At 31.5% G+C, this 17,129-nt stretch overlaps 1 protein-coding gene across 1 annotated transcript in view; it reads right to left on the minus strand.

Annotated features, from left to right (window-relative positions):
* LOC106456834 (acetyl-CoA carboxylase-like) overlaps nucleotides 1-17,129 on the minus strand; it is an 87,531-nt gene that overhangs the window by 7,453 nt on the left and 62,949 nt on the right. Inside the window, exons 29-38 of the mRNA XM_022382608.1 lie at nucleotides 15,954-16,094; nucleotides 14,165-14,296; nucleotides 9,692-9,829; nucleotides 6,794-6,914; nucleotides 6,071-6,168; nucleotides 3,687-3,797; nucleotides 2,742-2,885; nucleotides 2,354-2,474; nucleotides 1,527-1,720; nucleotides 889-1,024 (exon numbers count right to left, since the gene is read on the minus strand). Coding sequence (XP_022238316.1) covers nucleotides 889-1,024; nucleotides 1,527-1,720; nucleotides 2,354-2,474; nucleotides 2,742-2,885; nucleotides 3,687-3,797; nucleotides 6,071-6,168; nucleotides 6,794-6,914; nucleotides 9,692-9,829; nucleotides 14,165-14,296; nucleotides 15,954-16,094 — 1,336 coding nt within the window. The remainder of the gene's footprint in view (nucleotides 1-888; nucleotides 1,025-1,526; nucleotides 1,721-2,353; nucleotides 2,475-2,741; nucleotides 2,886-3,686; nucleotides 3,798-6,070; nucleotides 6,169-6,793; nucleotides 6,915-9,691; nucleotides 9,830-14,164; nucleotides 14,297-15,953; nucleotides 16,095-17,129) is intronic.

A 17,129-nucleotide genomic window follows, 5' to 3' on the forward strand; every position in this document is an offset into this window, starting at 1 on the left:
AATCTTGTTTGGTTACAGAGCTATCAAACAGAAAATAATACCCCTCTTGCCACACCCATCTGTCACATCATCTCTTTCAGGATTTGTTAATAGTTCTAACTTACTCTTAATACTATATTATGTACAACCAATAGAAAGCCAAGGTTTTCATCTATCAAATGGTGTATTATATTACATTGTTTTCTGAATGGAGAATTGTCATTTTCTCTGTGAGTACAAGCTTCATTCCCATGGGAAAGACAACTACTAGCTTGGATGAATTTGTAACGGCTCTTGTTGCATAGTTAGAAAGCCAGAAAATTTGTGATAGTTAGGGGAAAGTATAAATAGATGTACACTGTTATGAGTTTAAAGCTACTTAGGATAAACAAATGTAGTTTCATGTTACAATCCAAAATCATTCTAGAAAGAAAAAAATGATAATTTAGATTTTTTTGGTGGTTATGAAGTCAGTAAAATTGACCAACCTTGTATAGAGTTAGGGTAGAGAAAATAACTGATAAAATATAGTTTTACTGAAAAAAACATTTGAAATGTATTTAGGAGGTTTTAGAAATTATGCAAATTACATATGAGATTTATGAGATAACGTATTTTTAATCTTAACATGAAAATCACTTTGCACAATGACTTGTAAAAAAAGTGATATATTCACAAACAAGTCTTTTTTGTTTATTAAAAATACTTCACTAAAAAATACGATTTTTTGTACGTGAAAGACATAATATTTACTGAAAGTCTGCCAAATTTTGTGAAGATATACATACTATAAGTTAGTCGTATCAAAACTATAAAGACTTTAAATGAGTACAAAGAGGTCACATGGTCGGCGAAGTCAACCGAGCTTGCTCGGTATTGAAAGAATTAACTGGTAAAAGGAATTCCAACCTTTCATTCCCCCAGAAAATCCTCGCCAGTTGGCAAAGATGAACAGAGGAAGTTCTTCTCTGTTGAAATCCTTGATAGCTTGAGCAGTTTTATACGCTGAGTCAGGAAACCAGACTTGGCCTGCTTGAGACACTAGCTGCAAAAAAAAATAATAATTCAACTACTTTCTAGTTTTCAGCTAACAAACAGGAACAAAGTTGATTATATCAATAAAATAACCAACAAGGTTTCAGTATTAGAATTCTATCAGAAATTGCACAATATGATTTATGTTCAAATGCTTTAATATAAATAGAACATAGTAGTGAAAAGATTATTTTATGCCTTTAACAACAGCTTTTAAACTAGGGCTAATGTTAGACATGCATGAAGCAATCTCTTATCAAGAGTTAGAGTGGTTGATATTATCCCGTGTAATAATATTTTCTTTCAGTAAAACTAACTGTAAAATTACACCAGACACACGATTGCAAAATATGTTAATATGTGGAGCTACTATTTTAATGTGGAAATAATACTTTAACCACATGACTTTAATAAGCAACATGTTGCATAATTCATACTAGACAATTACTTCAACAGTGTAAACTACAAAATTTATTAATCCATTGAAACCATTCTTTTTTAAGTTAGCCTACTTTAGCTTCTGAATCAAGATTAGCTGGATCAGCTGGAATGGCTACTTCTACAGTCCTGGTTTCTACAGCAATTACTCCAACTGGAATACCACCAAGACGAGCTCGACCACAAACTACAGTCTGAGCCCAGGGTTTCATGATTTCATTAAATGATCCACGATCAAAAAAACCATCTTCCCAGCTACCTGGTAAGCCTTCATAGATAAAAAAAAAAAGGTCATCAGAAAGTAATTTATTGCACTAAACAAAATGTTTTATGCTAACATTAATAAATAAACTAAACCCATATTAAATACATTTAATAATGACGGAAAAAATAATTTGTGAGAAAATACCTTAAAACATATCAAACATCACAAAAGGTTTCAACAGATAAAAACTGATCTGCTAATCGTTAAGAAAATATCATAAAACATATCAAACATCATAGAAGGTTTCAATAGACAAAAAGTAATCTGTTAATCTTTTGATTAACGACACTTCATTACAAGCACGTACAAATTAAGTTAATGATAAAGTTTTTACAAAATTTTATGTTAATGTACAACAGTTCAGAAAATCATCAGACATCCTTTATAAAACTAGTTTCTTTTAACAAAAGCAAAAGTCAGATAGTTACTATAAATATTCCTGCAGAACCTTATAATCTATGAAATCCCAATCTAGCTTGGAAACATACATTGTAATTACAGTTATGATACCCTGCTTACAATACATATGGCTAATAAAAAAAAATATGGTACACCTTTCTACGGTATTGTAAACTAATTCAAAATCAACTGAATTTTGTTTCTTTATCTACTAGACAAGTATGCATAATTGCTTACTGGTGCTTTCTTTTCCAGCTAATAACCATACAGGATCATAAGCCACCTTAGTGGGAGTATATACTACATCTCTCTCAACAGGATCAACTGGTTCCAAAATTGGCAATTCTGACCCTCGACACTGTAAAGTAAAAGAAGGTATTTACTGAGGAAGAAATATTCTTAAAATAATATACATATTTTCTATAGTGGGCTATGCAGTAAGCTGAATGGGTTGAATAGCAGGATAACAAGGAAGTTATTTATTCTTCTATCAAAGGTAAACTAAAACTTTGCAGTACTTTCTACATATTTGTTTTTAAGTGTAGGAATATCTTATTCAGATAATGGGTGGCGCTACTATTCTGGAGTCTTAACACACCTGTGTGAAGTAAGATTAACTTGATACCTGGGGAATGTAGGAAAGCCACTTGAGCATAATGCTAACACCTTCGATGTCATCTTTTGCTGTCATGTGACTGACACCGTTGTTATGCATAATCTGGATACCTCCTAACTGGTTATTAGAGGTGTAAACTTCCCGTCCAAGAAGCTTTAAAGAGAAGAAAATTTGGAATTTTTTACATCAACAAAACTTATAAATACAAGAAGTTCATGTTATGCTGAAGTGAATAGAATATTCTGACATAAATACAATTATCAAATGGCCCAAATAAAATCACTTGAAGTCACTCATTCAGTATATGTGTAATGGACATTAAAGGTTCTTGTGTATGTTGTTGATCAGGATTAATCTTAAAGCAAGTAGTCTATAACTTCTTTGACAACTGTTAGAAAAACTAAATAAAAAAAACTATTTTAACTTAATATACATCATGCAACTAGTTTTTAGACTCTTATGTAAGTTTTCTTAACTGCCAAGTTTAGTTACAATACTTTAAAACAAAGCAAAAGATCCTGCTAAAAACTGGACATTACATTATTGAATGTTTTATACAATCTTAAGTTACTTAATTTTCATAGGAAGAATTTTAAAAACCTCTTCTTGCTGTTTTTCTCATATAGTTCATATGATCCTGAGTGCAAAACAAAAATATACATATTTTCTTTTATATCCTACAGAGATCATGTAGGGACAAAATAAGTATTTTACATTCAGGTTCACACACTGAAATAAGATTTAGGAAAGGAGAAAGGAACATATCCCACTACTTGGCTTACTGAAGACTTGTTTAAGACTTTAAAAAGCACACTAAAAACATTCCAACAGCTCAATCTATCAAAGTTTATGAATAAAGCAAGGGACTTTTCAAAACTTACTCTACTGAAAGCCAAGGATGTTCCTACAGCTTGTCTTACTGAAAATTTCTTCGAGAATGGACACATAACGTACCTTATTGAGAGCTCCAGCTCCAGTAAGAATAATGTGGGAATTTTCCACTTGAATAACTCTCTGGCCAAGACGTACAAGGTAGGCTCCAATACCAATAGCTCGACAGGTCACCTTGAAACAAAGAAAAATGAATCAACAACCACTTGGAAACTGGAAAGTAATTAAAACCACAATGTTAAAAATCACATTAGATACATGGAAAACTGTACATATAGTGTTTTATTAAGATTAAATACAAGCAAATTACAGACTATTCTACTGAACCCAATCTTTCCATACAAAACATCTCTTTATACATGAAGCATTACGATAACTCTTTCTATACAGGATCAGTCATTTTGACCAACATTATAACCACATAGTAACCATGATAGTATCCATACTATACCTTTTAATGTGGTACATGTACCTTTACAAAATTTGGCAAGCTTTTAGTAAGTGTTACGAGTCTTTTGTACACAGAAAATCAGATTTTTTAATAATAAAGTATTTTTCCTAAAGATTTGTCCATGAATATTTGGAGTCAGAGTGTTAACTGCTCTGAAATCAAGGTGATTTTCATGTTAAGATTAGGAATACTTTTATTCATCTTACAGTTTTCAAATTTCATTCACATAACCTCTAAAACCTTTTAAATGAATATCAAGCATTTTTTTCCAGTTAAACTTTATATTTTATCCATTAGTTTCTCTACCCTAACTCTATGTGGGCTCAATCGATTTAACCAACCCTGTAATCACCACAAAACAACAGGAAATAAATCTAAATTACCATATTTTTCTTAGTAGAATGACTGCAGATTGTAACAGAAAACTGCAACTGTTTATCAAAACTAACTTAAGGCCTGTAACAGTCTACATCTATTTATACTTAATTTTACTGTTTTTACTGCTCTTTGAACCGTGTCTACATAATAACAAGCTGTGAATCACTCAGGGAATGCACAGCTAAAGTTACCATATTGAATGATGTAATGTACGAGCTACTCGTGAGCACACCTTGTGAAGAAAAGCCTGGCATGGCCAGGTGGTTAGGGCGCTCGACTTGCAATCTGTGGGTTGCAGTTTTAAATCCCCGTTCCACCAAACATGTTCGCCCTTTCAGCCAGGGGGTGTTATAATACAATGGTCGCTCCCACTATTCGTTGATAAAAGAGTAGCCCAAGAGTTGGCAGTGGGTGGTGATCACTAGCTGCCTTCCCTCTAGTCTTACACTGCTAAATTATGAATGGCTAGCACAGATATCCCTCGTTTAGCTTTGCGCAAAATTCAAACTAAACTAAACCTTGTGTAGAATTTTTATTTCTTTCATTATCTTACCTAATCTAACCTAATAAGTTCCTAATTTTTACATTTCAGTTGCTTTTATAGCAATAAATAAAAATATACTTGAAAAATAACAATTTTAGTTCTTATATTTGATTTGTTTTTTGCTGTCAGTTGACAATGAAATTTAAGCCAAATGTTTAGTAATGATGATACCAGTACATTAAACAATTTCTACTTATTTAAAGAATGCACATAAGAACACAGAATAATAACATGCACAAAGCAAACAATGTCTTATAACTATTCAACTTTAACTGGTTTTCTAACTAAGTCACAAATGCCTTAAAATAAATTCCCTTAGCTACTCAATCCAAGCTCTCTTAGAGAAACTTTCAGTCTAAGATAACATAGCTAAAACTCTATACTGAGAACAATGTAGCATAATACATCATTCAGTAAATTAAAACTTGTTTTTTCTATTGGTTATAAATGATTTTATAGAAAATCTTAGAGAACTGATGGCAATTTGTGAAAGAGAGGATGTAACAGGTGGGTGTGTCAAGTGGATCTGACTTTCTAGTTTATGTCGCTGTAAATTAAATAAAACTTAAAAGACTTTGCCTTAGTAATATTTAAACTAAATTAAGTAATTCATATTAAACTCAGTATGTCAGAGAGGGTGTTCAAAAATTAAAGGATGAGCAAATTATCACAATTCTCATACAAGAGGAGATTGAGGATTTATTTAAATATTCTCTTTTAAAATTAAGAAAGTAACTTAGTTAATATTACAATTTGATTTATTAACTATGTTTTGATGTCAAGTTTATTCAAATACATTGATAATAAAGTAGTTTAATTAAATTTTGAATATAACTCTGTAAAAAGGCCAGGATATGTGCACTTTGTCCTACCCATAGAGATAAAAAAACCATAAATGAACTTATATTAGACAAAAGTGGCAAATGCGAAATGACATACTTTGGAAAACACCCTGAAAAATGCAAAAAATAACTTGTATAGATACTGATATTAATATTCACATGCACACACACACACATACATACAAAGTATATATTTAGAAGAAATTTATTAAGACCAGTGTCTCACACTTACCATGCTGATCGTTACAACATCATTGTAAGCTTGAGAAGATTCACCAGCAATAGTTCCAGCATATTTCAAATTTTCAACTCCTAGACCTTCATCTTTTCCTGGAAGGATAAAGCAAAACAATGTTAAAGTATTAAATCTAGTTGAATAGAATCCTTTTAGAATATATCCTATTAAAAACTATCTTCACCAATAACACTGGCTCATAACACTACTTGTAAACAACCATACTGTCAAATATATCTTTGCCAATAGCATTGATCTCTACCTGTTAGCAATCCATTCAAATGCCAAGTGAAATGCTGTTAAGTCTGAAATTTATTTTCATAAGAAAAAATAGAAAAATACTACTTTTTAGCAGCCAAATTTATCCCAGAATAAAACGTAAGTCTCTTTTCACAAATAAAGGATCCAAAACATGTCCAAACAAAAATACTATATTTCAAAACCAGTTCTATTGGGAAGAATGTATATATATATTGAGAATAAAATAATTGTACATATTTTCTCTAAAACATACATTAATAACAATAATAGTTGCTCAGAGAAGACCAACATGATAAAATAATTTTTTAATAAAAATTTAAATACACAAAAATTATGTCCTATTTTTTATCCATATAAATATCTACATTCTTTTAAAGTCTTAGATTAAATCTTATAATTATCATTTACTTTTCCCAAAAGGTTACAGCAGTTCATGGTTTAGATGTCTGCTTCACTTACCTATGATATCTGTAATCTTGTAGCGAGCTTCTCCTTCATCATCAATTAGCTCTGCATGAACTGAGTTGACAGCACTCACTTTCTTAAAATTCTCTGGTGTTAAGTAAAGGTATTTGTAGCCCTACAATGGAAACAAATAGTTTTGAGTTAAGACATTGTTCTAGAAAAGTAAAACATATCTTAGACAGAAATAATAACATTTCAACTAAAGCTTTAACACAGCTGACTTAATACATTATAAAGTTTAAACTGTAATGATCACCACTCACATTTTCAGCTTTAATGGCAAAACATACTGATTTGTGTTGAAGCTTGGTCGAAGTAGTTTGATAATACAGACAGCTTTGGATCTGGTTGTTTACTGGTGTTCTACATGCCCTAGCATGTAGCTCAATAGACGACTCTCTGATTTCTCATTAATATTTTCCATTAATTCAAGTTTATTTAGCTTAATCCATTAGTGTCACAGAATACAAAAATAATAAACTACTCAAAATATTACCATTATGATTTCACATTATTATTTTTTTGATTAATTCAAATTTGTTAAGCTTTGGGCCAGCATGGCCTGGTGATTAGGGTGGTCAAGGGTCACCAGATTGATTCCCACTATCAACAAACATGCATGATGGAGTTAGATTTCTTTCTTTGTTTTTGAGTTATAACAAAGCTACTAAGGCTATCTGCCACTGACCCTAACTTTGAACTGCCAACCGCAGAGGAGATAGCTATTTAACATCACCCACTGTCAACTTTTGGGCTACTCTTTTAATATCAAATAGTGGAATTGACTACAACATTATAATGCCTTTACAACTGAAAAAAAAAACATGTTTGGTAGAACCAGGTATCAAATCCAAGACCTGCAATTCATGAAGAAACCATCCTATTGATCTAACCATCAGTTCATACCAGTTTGGAGCATAATGTGATGGTCAATCCTATTTATCAGTAAAGAATAACCCAAATATTGTTGATGGATGCTGGCAGGTAGTTATCTTTCCTCAGGTAAGTAATTCAAAATTAGGTATGGTAAGAGATAGCCTTATAGCTTTTTCATAACCCAATAATAAAGAAGCAAATGTAATGCATCGAAAATCAAACCCATGATGCTCAAATAGCAATGAATTACAAACGTAAATGTACTAAACAACAACAAAAAATCAATATAGCATTAAAATTTGCAAGAATCAGACATTTATATAGAGCAACAAAACAAAAACGTTATATACACACACACACACATATATATATATATATATATATAACTTTTTTCTATGTTGTACTTTATATCGTATAGAATAATTATAAGAAAATACCCCGTGACTAATTGTTTATAACTTGGTTGCAACTGAAATATAGTTTTCATAATGTGTAATGACAAAAGACATACAAGGATAAACATGTTTCAAACTAACATTTTGACGAATGAAAATAATAATTTTTGGTTCACTTTGTATACGGATGTTATGTACAAAACAATGGCTGTAAAATGACATATTGTAAAAATCTAAAAAAATTTAAATCCTTTGACAAAAAAACAAATTCTAATATTGAGTAAAAGACTGTTTACAACAGACTGCAACAACAAAAATAAAGTACTGTTATACACTATTCATTTTGAAAATTGGCACTGGGCTAGTTTTGAGGAGGAAGATTAAACACAATGTCAACTTATTGTGATATTTCATACTACTGTCTCCTTATCCTATAATTGATCATGATTAAAAACTAACACTAAACATGTACATCCTACAATTTGTGTAAAATGAACCAACAAAACTACACACCAAGTTTTCAAAAGCATCTCCATCAACTATAGATCTGTTCATTCATTATTACATTCTCTTCTTACCAACCAATATAAAAACTGTCAATTCCTTTGAGCTACTGAAATCAAAATAATCAAATGGAAGTTAATTTGTGTACTAATTTTCTTATTAATTCTCTCCCAAAAGTTTAAAATAATGCCTACTTCATTAAAGCTTTTTATTCCAAATTTATGAAAAACAACATCTTGCTGACATATATGTGAGACAATTATCATTTCTGACTGTTTTTGCAGTAATCAAAACTATGGTGAGGTTACATGCACTACAATCACCTTTCTCAATTAGATTACAATATGAACTAAAGCACTGTTATTAAAACGTCTTAATAACATTCATTCAAGATGTAATTATGTTCTTGGTTTATATTTTGATATAAGAATACCCAATTTCTTGAGTTCATCAAGGCCTCTGAAATTCATACTAAATAAATGGGAACTTAAAGTTAGTGAGGGATAAACCTTATCTTTCATTAAATGATAAGCAACTCAATGTACACAAAAGTTTACAGAAACCATTTAACACAAGTGAGACTGATTTTCAAATTTCATTAAAATTAATAAAGATATGACTCAATGACATGATTGCATAATACAGTGTTCCCCAAGGTGTGAACCGTGGCACCCCCGAGAACCATTAAGCTTTTTCTGAGGGGCTGCCAAAAAAATTGGCCCAAAACAAAGATGCTGTATTGATTTTAATTCCAAATAAACAATAAGCCAATAAAGATTATGTTTAATTAATCAAATGATATAGTATGTCAAAAGGAGATGTTGTTTTTGCTATGGCACTGTTTTTCAATCACCATGCAAAAGTTACAGGTTGGGGGGGCCTCAAACTTATTAATTCATATCAAGGGGGCCTCAGATTAAAAGAGTTTGGGAACCACAGACATAATACACTAATACAGCTTTTAGAAATAATTTCTTGCCTCTGTCTTTTTTTTTTCCTACTCATCCATTTAGAAACACCCATGCCCAAATTAAGTCACATAAAGACAAAAACCTGAAATATACACAAGAAACTATTATGATATACAGACAACTATGCTTTGGAACTTTTATTATACCTTGTCAGGATTCTCAGAGTCAACCCATGCCACTTGGAAAAGATGCTTAATCTCTTCTGCTAGTCCAATACGAGCTCCACTGTTAGCTGCAATATAAAGTCGAGGAATTCCCAGTGCCCTGGCTTTCTCTGAAGCTTTCTGTACAAAAATTAATAGTGTTGTGAATATATGTAATTGTAATGGACCCATGCTACTATATACTTGTAAAAGTAAATGTACTGTGGCTACAAAGTTTAAAACAATTTTGTTTCACTTACATTAAGAATTATAAATTTCCAAATTTGGGTAAGATTTTTTTCATTTTAACATTTTAACTTCACTATCTTAGGTGTTTTTACTTTAGAGACTGAACTGACTTGTTAACCATTCAAGAAAGAAGTTGAATTTTTTACATTACTTTCAGAAAAGATTTATCATATGCATTTTATCATGATGCATTTTTCAGTCTTGAAAGAAAGTTCATTTTATCTTTTGAAGTTACATAGATGTTCCAATATGGGAGCATTAGGCTAATGGATCATAACGGTTACCAAAATGATGGATTAAAAAACAACATTTTTTCATTATTTCTATTTTTATAAGAAACATTACATAACACTGAAGCTGGTTATTTGTTATAAAACAGAGGCCTCACAAAAAATGTAATATGTTTCAATAATAGTCACAAATACTGAGCTTATATACATTATTCTTTTGAATGATAAATCTTGAAACATTGAGTTCCTTGGCTGTAATGAAGCTATATTTCACATTTCTCACACAATGATCTTGTGTTTTTTTGACATACTAAACATCCACTTTAAGTTCAAGGTGTTAGTTCATTCATGTCTATCAAATCACACATTTATGGGTAAATCTGCATGTCTACCACCAGTAGCTTGTTTCCTGTTGCTTGAAGACTTCATCAGAACTAAAGCAATATTTCTTCTAAATTGATGGTCAACTTTGTTTTCTTTTGAATGCAAATTACAATAACATCTACATGTTGTAATTATACACAAATTGGGCAAATTCATCACCTGTGGCCACCACTATTTTTTTCCCTGAATCATGCAATCCATCAAATCAACCCCTCCCATTTCCTTGTTGTGAAGATTTTATTTCTGACCTGCTTACTCCTCTAACTCATCTATGTGCAGTATGAATCAGTTCATGTGTGAAGGAATTACTGGCAATATTTCCAATGGAATTGCCATTCCAGTTACACACACAAGTTTCACTGTTGAGCAAAAGTCAAAACTTCCAAGATCTTTCTTCTTTAGTTCATTGATAGAGATTGTGGTTTTTGTTCTTCCTCCAGTTCTATTTTACCAAATAGTTCCATTTGCTTTATACCCATTCTCAGCAACAGATTTTAAAAGTTTTGTGCTCGTAAAGAAGTTATCAAAGTATACCTCATGGTATTTTGGTGACGATTCTCTCTCTCTATTGCATCTAACAGTTACACAACAATCCTTTGTTCAAATGGTTCTTCGGGTCTTGCACTTTGATCTTTTCCAGTGTAAATCTTAAATCTGTATGGGTAGCCACCATCCACACAGAATCCAAATCTTACACTCAAAGCATATTGGCTTACCTGTGATGAACATTTTGGCACTTTGTTATGCAAAATGTGGTACCAATGATTCATCAGTGTTCATGAAATACTACCCATTGAATATTTTCATTCAATCTCAGGTAGAGAGATGACACTTTGGCTACTTTGTTTCCTTTTTATCAAAATTCTACTTATCAGCTGTGTGAAAGTATTTAAGTTCAAAAACTTGTCTCTGCTCATTATTTATGAAACAAAAAAACCTTCAAGTCAGATTAGTTACTCCAGTAATCTCTTTCCAAGGTTCCAAAGAAAATCAAAATTCTATGGAAATGTCTGAGATCATAATTTGATAACTTGAAAGTTGGGTTATTTTTATATCTTTTTGCATATAATATTGTTTGTTCTGCAAAATAATCAACCATTTCATTTGTGAATATCATATTCCATATTTCATGACATGTTTTGCTTAAGTAATTGTGATATCTTTCTTGTTGATTTTGATACAAAAGAGATTGATTTTGTAAAATTGGTGTTTTCCCCCATTGCTCTTTTGCATTAACGTTTTTATCCTCACTAAAACGTTCATCCTCTTCAGATATTGAAGTAATAGAAATTTCTAACGTCCCTGCCATTTCAAACAGATCATCGTTGGCAGCTATCTCATCAAAATCCTCTTCCTCATTTGGAATATTTCCATCTCCATATATTCAGCCAGAAGAATAGACACATTTGCAGCATGATTGTCTTGCAAAACTTTTTTGCTTCCCGAAGAGTGACAATTTGGTATATTCTATTTGTTTTTCCAGAAAACATGGAGATTTCCATGCTACGAAAGATGTTGCTGGTAATCTGTGATTGAGTGAAGTCCCACTGGTCATTCTATTATACGTACCCTAAAAGATGATGTAATACTCCATCACACCAAAACATAATGCAATGTCACTTGACACACTTGTGCCTAGTGTTGCCCTATGGGAACATCGTATTTCAAATACTGAAACACGATAATGAACCTTTATAAATATATAATTTTTTATATTGAAGACATGAAATAATTCCTTATGAATGTTTTTCACTGGAAAACATAACTTGCATATGTTTTATTACACAAAGTTTCAATACTTAATTTTATATGGTGAACGATACAAAAATTACAACTTTCTAAACAACTAAATCTGACCAAAACTGATTTTAAGGTTTCTTAGGCGTTCTACAGTGAAAAATGCATGTGATAAAAGTTTTATAAAATAAAGCAAATTTTATTTTACACTTTAATTTTACATTGCTTTCATATAAGAATATTGGGTAGTAAAACTAGATTAATCTAGCAAGTGTCTTTGGATGCTTCATTCTGTGAACTAGACTAATCTAGCAAGTGGTTTTTGATGCTTCATTCTGTGAACTAGACTAATCTTGCAAGTGGTTTTTGATGCTTCATTCTGTGAACTAGACCAATCTAGCAAGTGTCTTTAGATGCTTCATTCTGTGAACTAGACCAATCTAGCAAGTGTCTTTAGACACTTCATTCTGTGAACTAGACAGACTAATCTAGCAAGTGTCTTTAGATGCTTCATTCTGTGAACTAGACCAATCTAGCAAGTGTCTTTAGACGCTTCATTCTGTGAACTAGACAGACTAATCTAGCAAGTGTCTTTTGATGCTTCATTCTGTGAACTAGACTAATCTAGCAAGTGGTTTTTGATGCTTCATTCTGTGAACTAGACTAATCTTGCAAGTGGTTTTTGATGCTTCATTCTGTGAACTAGACTAATCTTGCAAGTGGTTTTGATGCTTCATTCTGTGAACTAGACCAATCTAGCAAGTGTCTTTAGACGCTTCATTCTGTGAACTAGACTAATCCTGCAAGTGTCTTTAGATGCTTCATTCTGTGAACTAGACTAATCTAGCAAGTGTCTTTAAATGCTTCATTCTGTGAACTAGACTAATCCTGCAAGTGTCTTTAGATGCTTCATTCTGTGAACTAGACTAATCTAGCAAGTGTCTTTAAATGCTTCATTCTGTGAACTAGACTAATCAAGCAAGTGTCTTTAGATGCTTCAATCTGTGAACTAGACTAATCTAGCAAGTGTCTTTAGATGCTTCATTCTGTGAACTAGACCAATCTAGCAAGTGTCTTTTGAAGCTTCATTCTGTGAACTTGACTAATCTAGCAAGTGTCTTTTGATGCTTCATTCTGTGAACTAGGCTAATCTAGCAAGTGTCTTTTGATGCTTCATTCTGTGAACTAGGCTAATCTAGCAAGTGTCTTTAGACGCTTCATTCTGTGAACTAGACTAATCTAGCAAGTGTCTTTTGATGCTTCATTCTATGAATTAGACTAATCTAGAAGTGTCTTTTGAAGCTTCATTCTGTGAATTAGACTAACTAGTTAAACAATTATCTTCAAAAGCATTTTATGAACTAATCTAGTGTCTTTCCAAGTGCTTCACTCAAATTGAGAATAAAGAACTTGAAGACAGTTGTTGTAATTTAAAAAAAAATTGTGCAAGAAATAAAAAGATCAACTTGGTAAGAAACTTAAACGTCTTACAGTAAATATCAGTAACTCATGTCCTGACTCCTTTTGTTCTTTTATTAAATATAAACGTTTTAGGACTAGTTTACTTCTTTACCATTATTTAAAGTTTATGTAAAGGTGATCTACTTTACACGCATGTTTAAATTTAACAGAACATTAATTGGAAACAGTTTCATTCTTTCTTCAAATTACATTATTTCATTAGTTATAAAACTGCACAAAAAATGTATTAGATTATTTAGAAAGGTTACTTACACTAGTAAAGTCAGACTCACTGTTTTACACAAAAAGAAACACCTTTTTTATCCTCTCACAGAAATCATACATGTCTTTGTATCACTTCCACATTTTTTGTTACCTATATATTAAATGCATCAATACAGTTTTTATTACTCACAAGAAATAGAAGATCTTCTTTTGGTGCAAAAGTTCCAATCATGTAAGTGATGTCATTAGATATGACAATAATATCTCTTCCAGCAGGGTACTCTGGTGTGCAAAGAGTCATTTTCCAAGCTACCATGCCAACCTGAAAAACATAAATGACTCTTACAAAAACAATTAAGAAACATTTTTGAAACGTAATATCATGTTTCTTAGGACTTTATTTGCTTTAAAGTAAAATATAACCTCGTGACTCTATTTTCACAAGTTCTTCCTGGATAAGAAGATTAAAATATCTAATATGAAAAATTTTATTTTTTCCCATCACATTTTTTAGCAAACAAGTTTTAGTGGAAAAATAAAAAAGACATAGTTATCAGCAATTTTTTTATTTAGGGAATATACGATTCCTAATTAATTTAAAAGTTACTTAACTCTCACTATATAAGCTCAGTAATTTTGATGAACATCACAACCACCATGAAAGTATGCATAACTTTTAATGTAGTAAATGTATCTTCGTGAAATGTAGCAAGGTTTTAGTAAACGTTTTGAGTCTTTCTTACACAAAAATCTGTTTTTCAATTAATATTTTTATTATTCAATATTTGTCTATAAATATATGAAGTTAGAGTGTGACTTAGACTCTGATTAGTCTGAGTGAAAAATCCTTTTCATACTAAGATTAGAAATACTTCTTTTTATCTTCCAGTTTCCAAATTTCAGTTGCATAACTTCTAGAATCTCCTAAGCAAAAAATAAGTTTTTTACAGTAAAACTTTAAATATTATCTGTTAATTTATGTACCCTAACACCATACAGACTTGATCAATTTGACCGACGTCGTAACCATCATAAAAAGTATAAAACTAACCTAAATTGTCCTTTTATACTTCTAGAAAGATTGCAGATTGTAACACAAAATTACAATTATTTATCCTAAATAGCTTAAGGTTCATAACAATTTACATCTATTTTCATTTAATATTGTTATTTTATTGCTCTTGAATAGAGGTAATAAAATAGTTTAATTATATGTTGAATGTAACACTGTATTGTTTGTTTGTTTGTTTTTGAATTTTGTGCAAAGCTACACGAGGGAAGGCAGCTATTCATCATCACCCACTGCTAACTCTTGGGCTACTCTTTTACCAATGAATAGTGGGATTTGCCATCACATTTTAATGCCCCCACAGCTGAAAGAGTGAGCATGTTTTGCGGTATGGAAATTTGAACCTGCAACCCTCAGGTTTCGAGTCAAGCTCCCTAACCACTTGGCCATGCCGGGCCTGTAACTCTGTAAAAGTTGTGACATATTAAAAGGTTACTATTATGCATTATTCAGAGATTCTAGAATATGATAAGGAAATCAATCCACTTGGAAAATAATCAAATGCAGATTCACACCAGTTTACACCACTTCCAAGAAAACAGATTTTTGAAACAGCTATCATGTTCCAGATATTGGTAAAATTTGGGCAATTATTTATCACAAATTATGTTTCAAATGTGTATTTCTCAGAACCAAAAGTTCCTTTAGCTAACAAAATAAACCAAAGTAAATGTACTAACTATAATATTGCATTTATTTTCATATATTTGCTCATTTTCATAGTTGAATAATTGTTTAGAACAATTTTTGCGTTTTCACATGGTCCGAGGGTATCAGTTAGGAATTACGTCAGCATTTTGGACTAGATCTATTCCTGATATGTTTGTAGCATATTTATATAAAGATCCAACATTTCATTTCAAAAATAGTCTGGAAACATATAACTTCCTAAACTGGATGTTCCTCTTACATCATTCTCTCCAGGAAGACGTTTCTGTTCCACAAGCCTTCCTTCCCTGTCCAGCACCAGTTCTACGTGACTCATCACCTGATTTGGTGTGTCTACTTCAGGCCTTTCTTCCACAAATTCTTCCCAGCATCTGATTAAGGCCTGGGAAAAAATAAATGTTTACACATAACCTAATAAGCTTATCATGGCATCTCTGCTATACACCAAAAAACACTAAAATTGCACTTAGTATACATTTAAGATGATGATAATGATTCAATGGTAATTTACAGATGATTTTTTGAAATGTTCATGAATCTCTATCACACGGACACATGGCTCAAAACTACTTGAAAACTTTTCTTATCAACTTAACTCAAAAGCATCTAAGAATTACCTTCACACAGGGAACTGGTACAGAAAGAAAAACCTTGCTACAAGATATACTAATCACAAAAACAATCAGGAGCTTTCCACACTGATATTTTCTAAGAAAAACAACTATTATAGACCATATCTGTCACTTTAAATACGGTCATGCCCCAATTGTTGAACATAGTATCACTTGCATATTTACAAAACAAGTTCAAGATCTTAGCCCATCTGACAGGCTTCAAAGTGAAATAGTCTTCTTACCTTCTTTCTTCCTTTAAAAAAAATGTTTATCCAATTTAATTCCTCAAAGATTATCTATACAATAAAACTTCTTCAAACCAAGTTCCAATATTAAGCAAAACCTAGCCAACATCAGACTACTCAAGCTCACATAAAAGTACAATGCGTGTATAAAATCAACTGAAGCTGTGGTGAATCATGCACTGGTGGAACTCATAAATATCTAAAAACCACAATCAGTGTTCATAAAAGACAAATCAGGTTTATTAAAACTAATCAGACATGAGAATGAACTTTAATTTAGAAAAACAAAACAAAGCACATACATGGAAAATCTTAATGGCAGTGGAGAAAAACATGACACAGGAAAACTCCATTACTCGTAACTATTTTGTTCTGTAAGGTCAAAATAAAAAATTGTCTAATTTGGAAATAACACATTATTAGCTCTCTTTAATCACGTATTTAATAGAACTGTTTGTTGGTTTCTATTTCTTAAATGGAACTGTCCAACGCAATCACTTTGTAAAGAAAAGTAAGTAGTTAAGTTAGGCTTATCAAAGATGCATAATTGAGTAAAGT

This window comes from Limulus polyphemus, unplaced genomic scaffold, assembly GCF_000517525.1.
Source record: "Limulus polyphemus unplaced genomic scaffold, Limulus_polyphemus-2.1.2 Scaffold262, whole genome shotgun sequence".
NCBI lineage: Eukaryota > Metazoa > Arthropoda > Merostomata > Xiphosura > Limulidae > Limulus > Limulus polyphemus.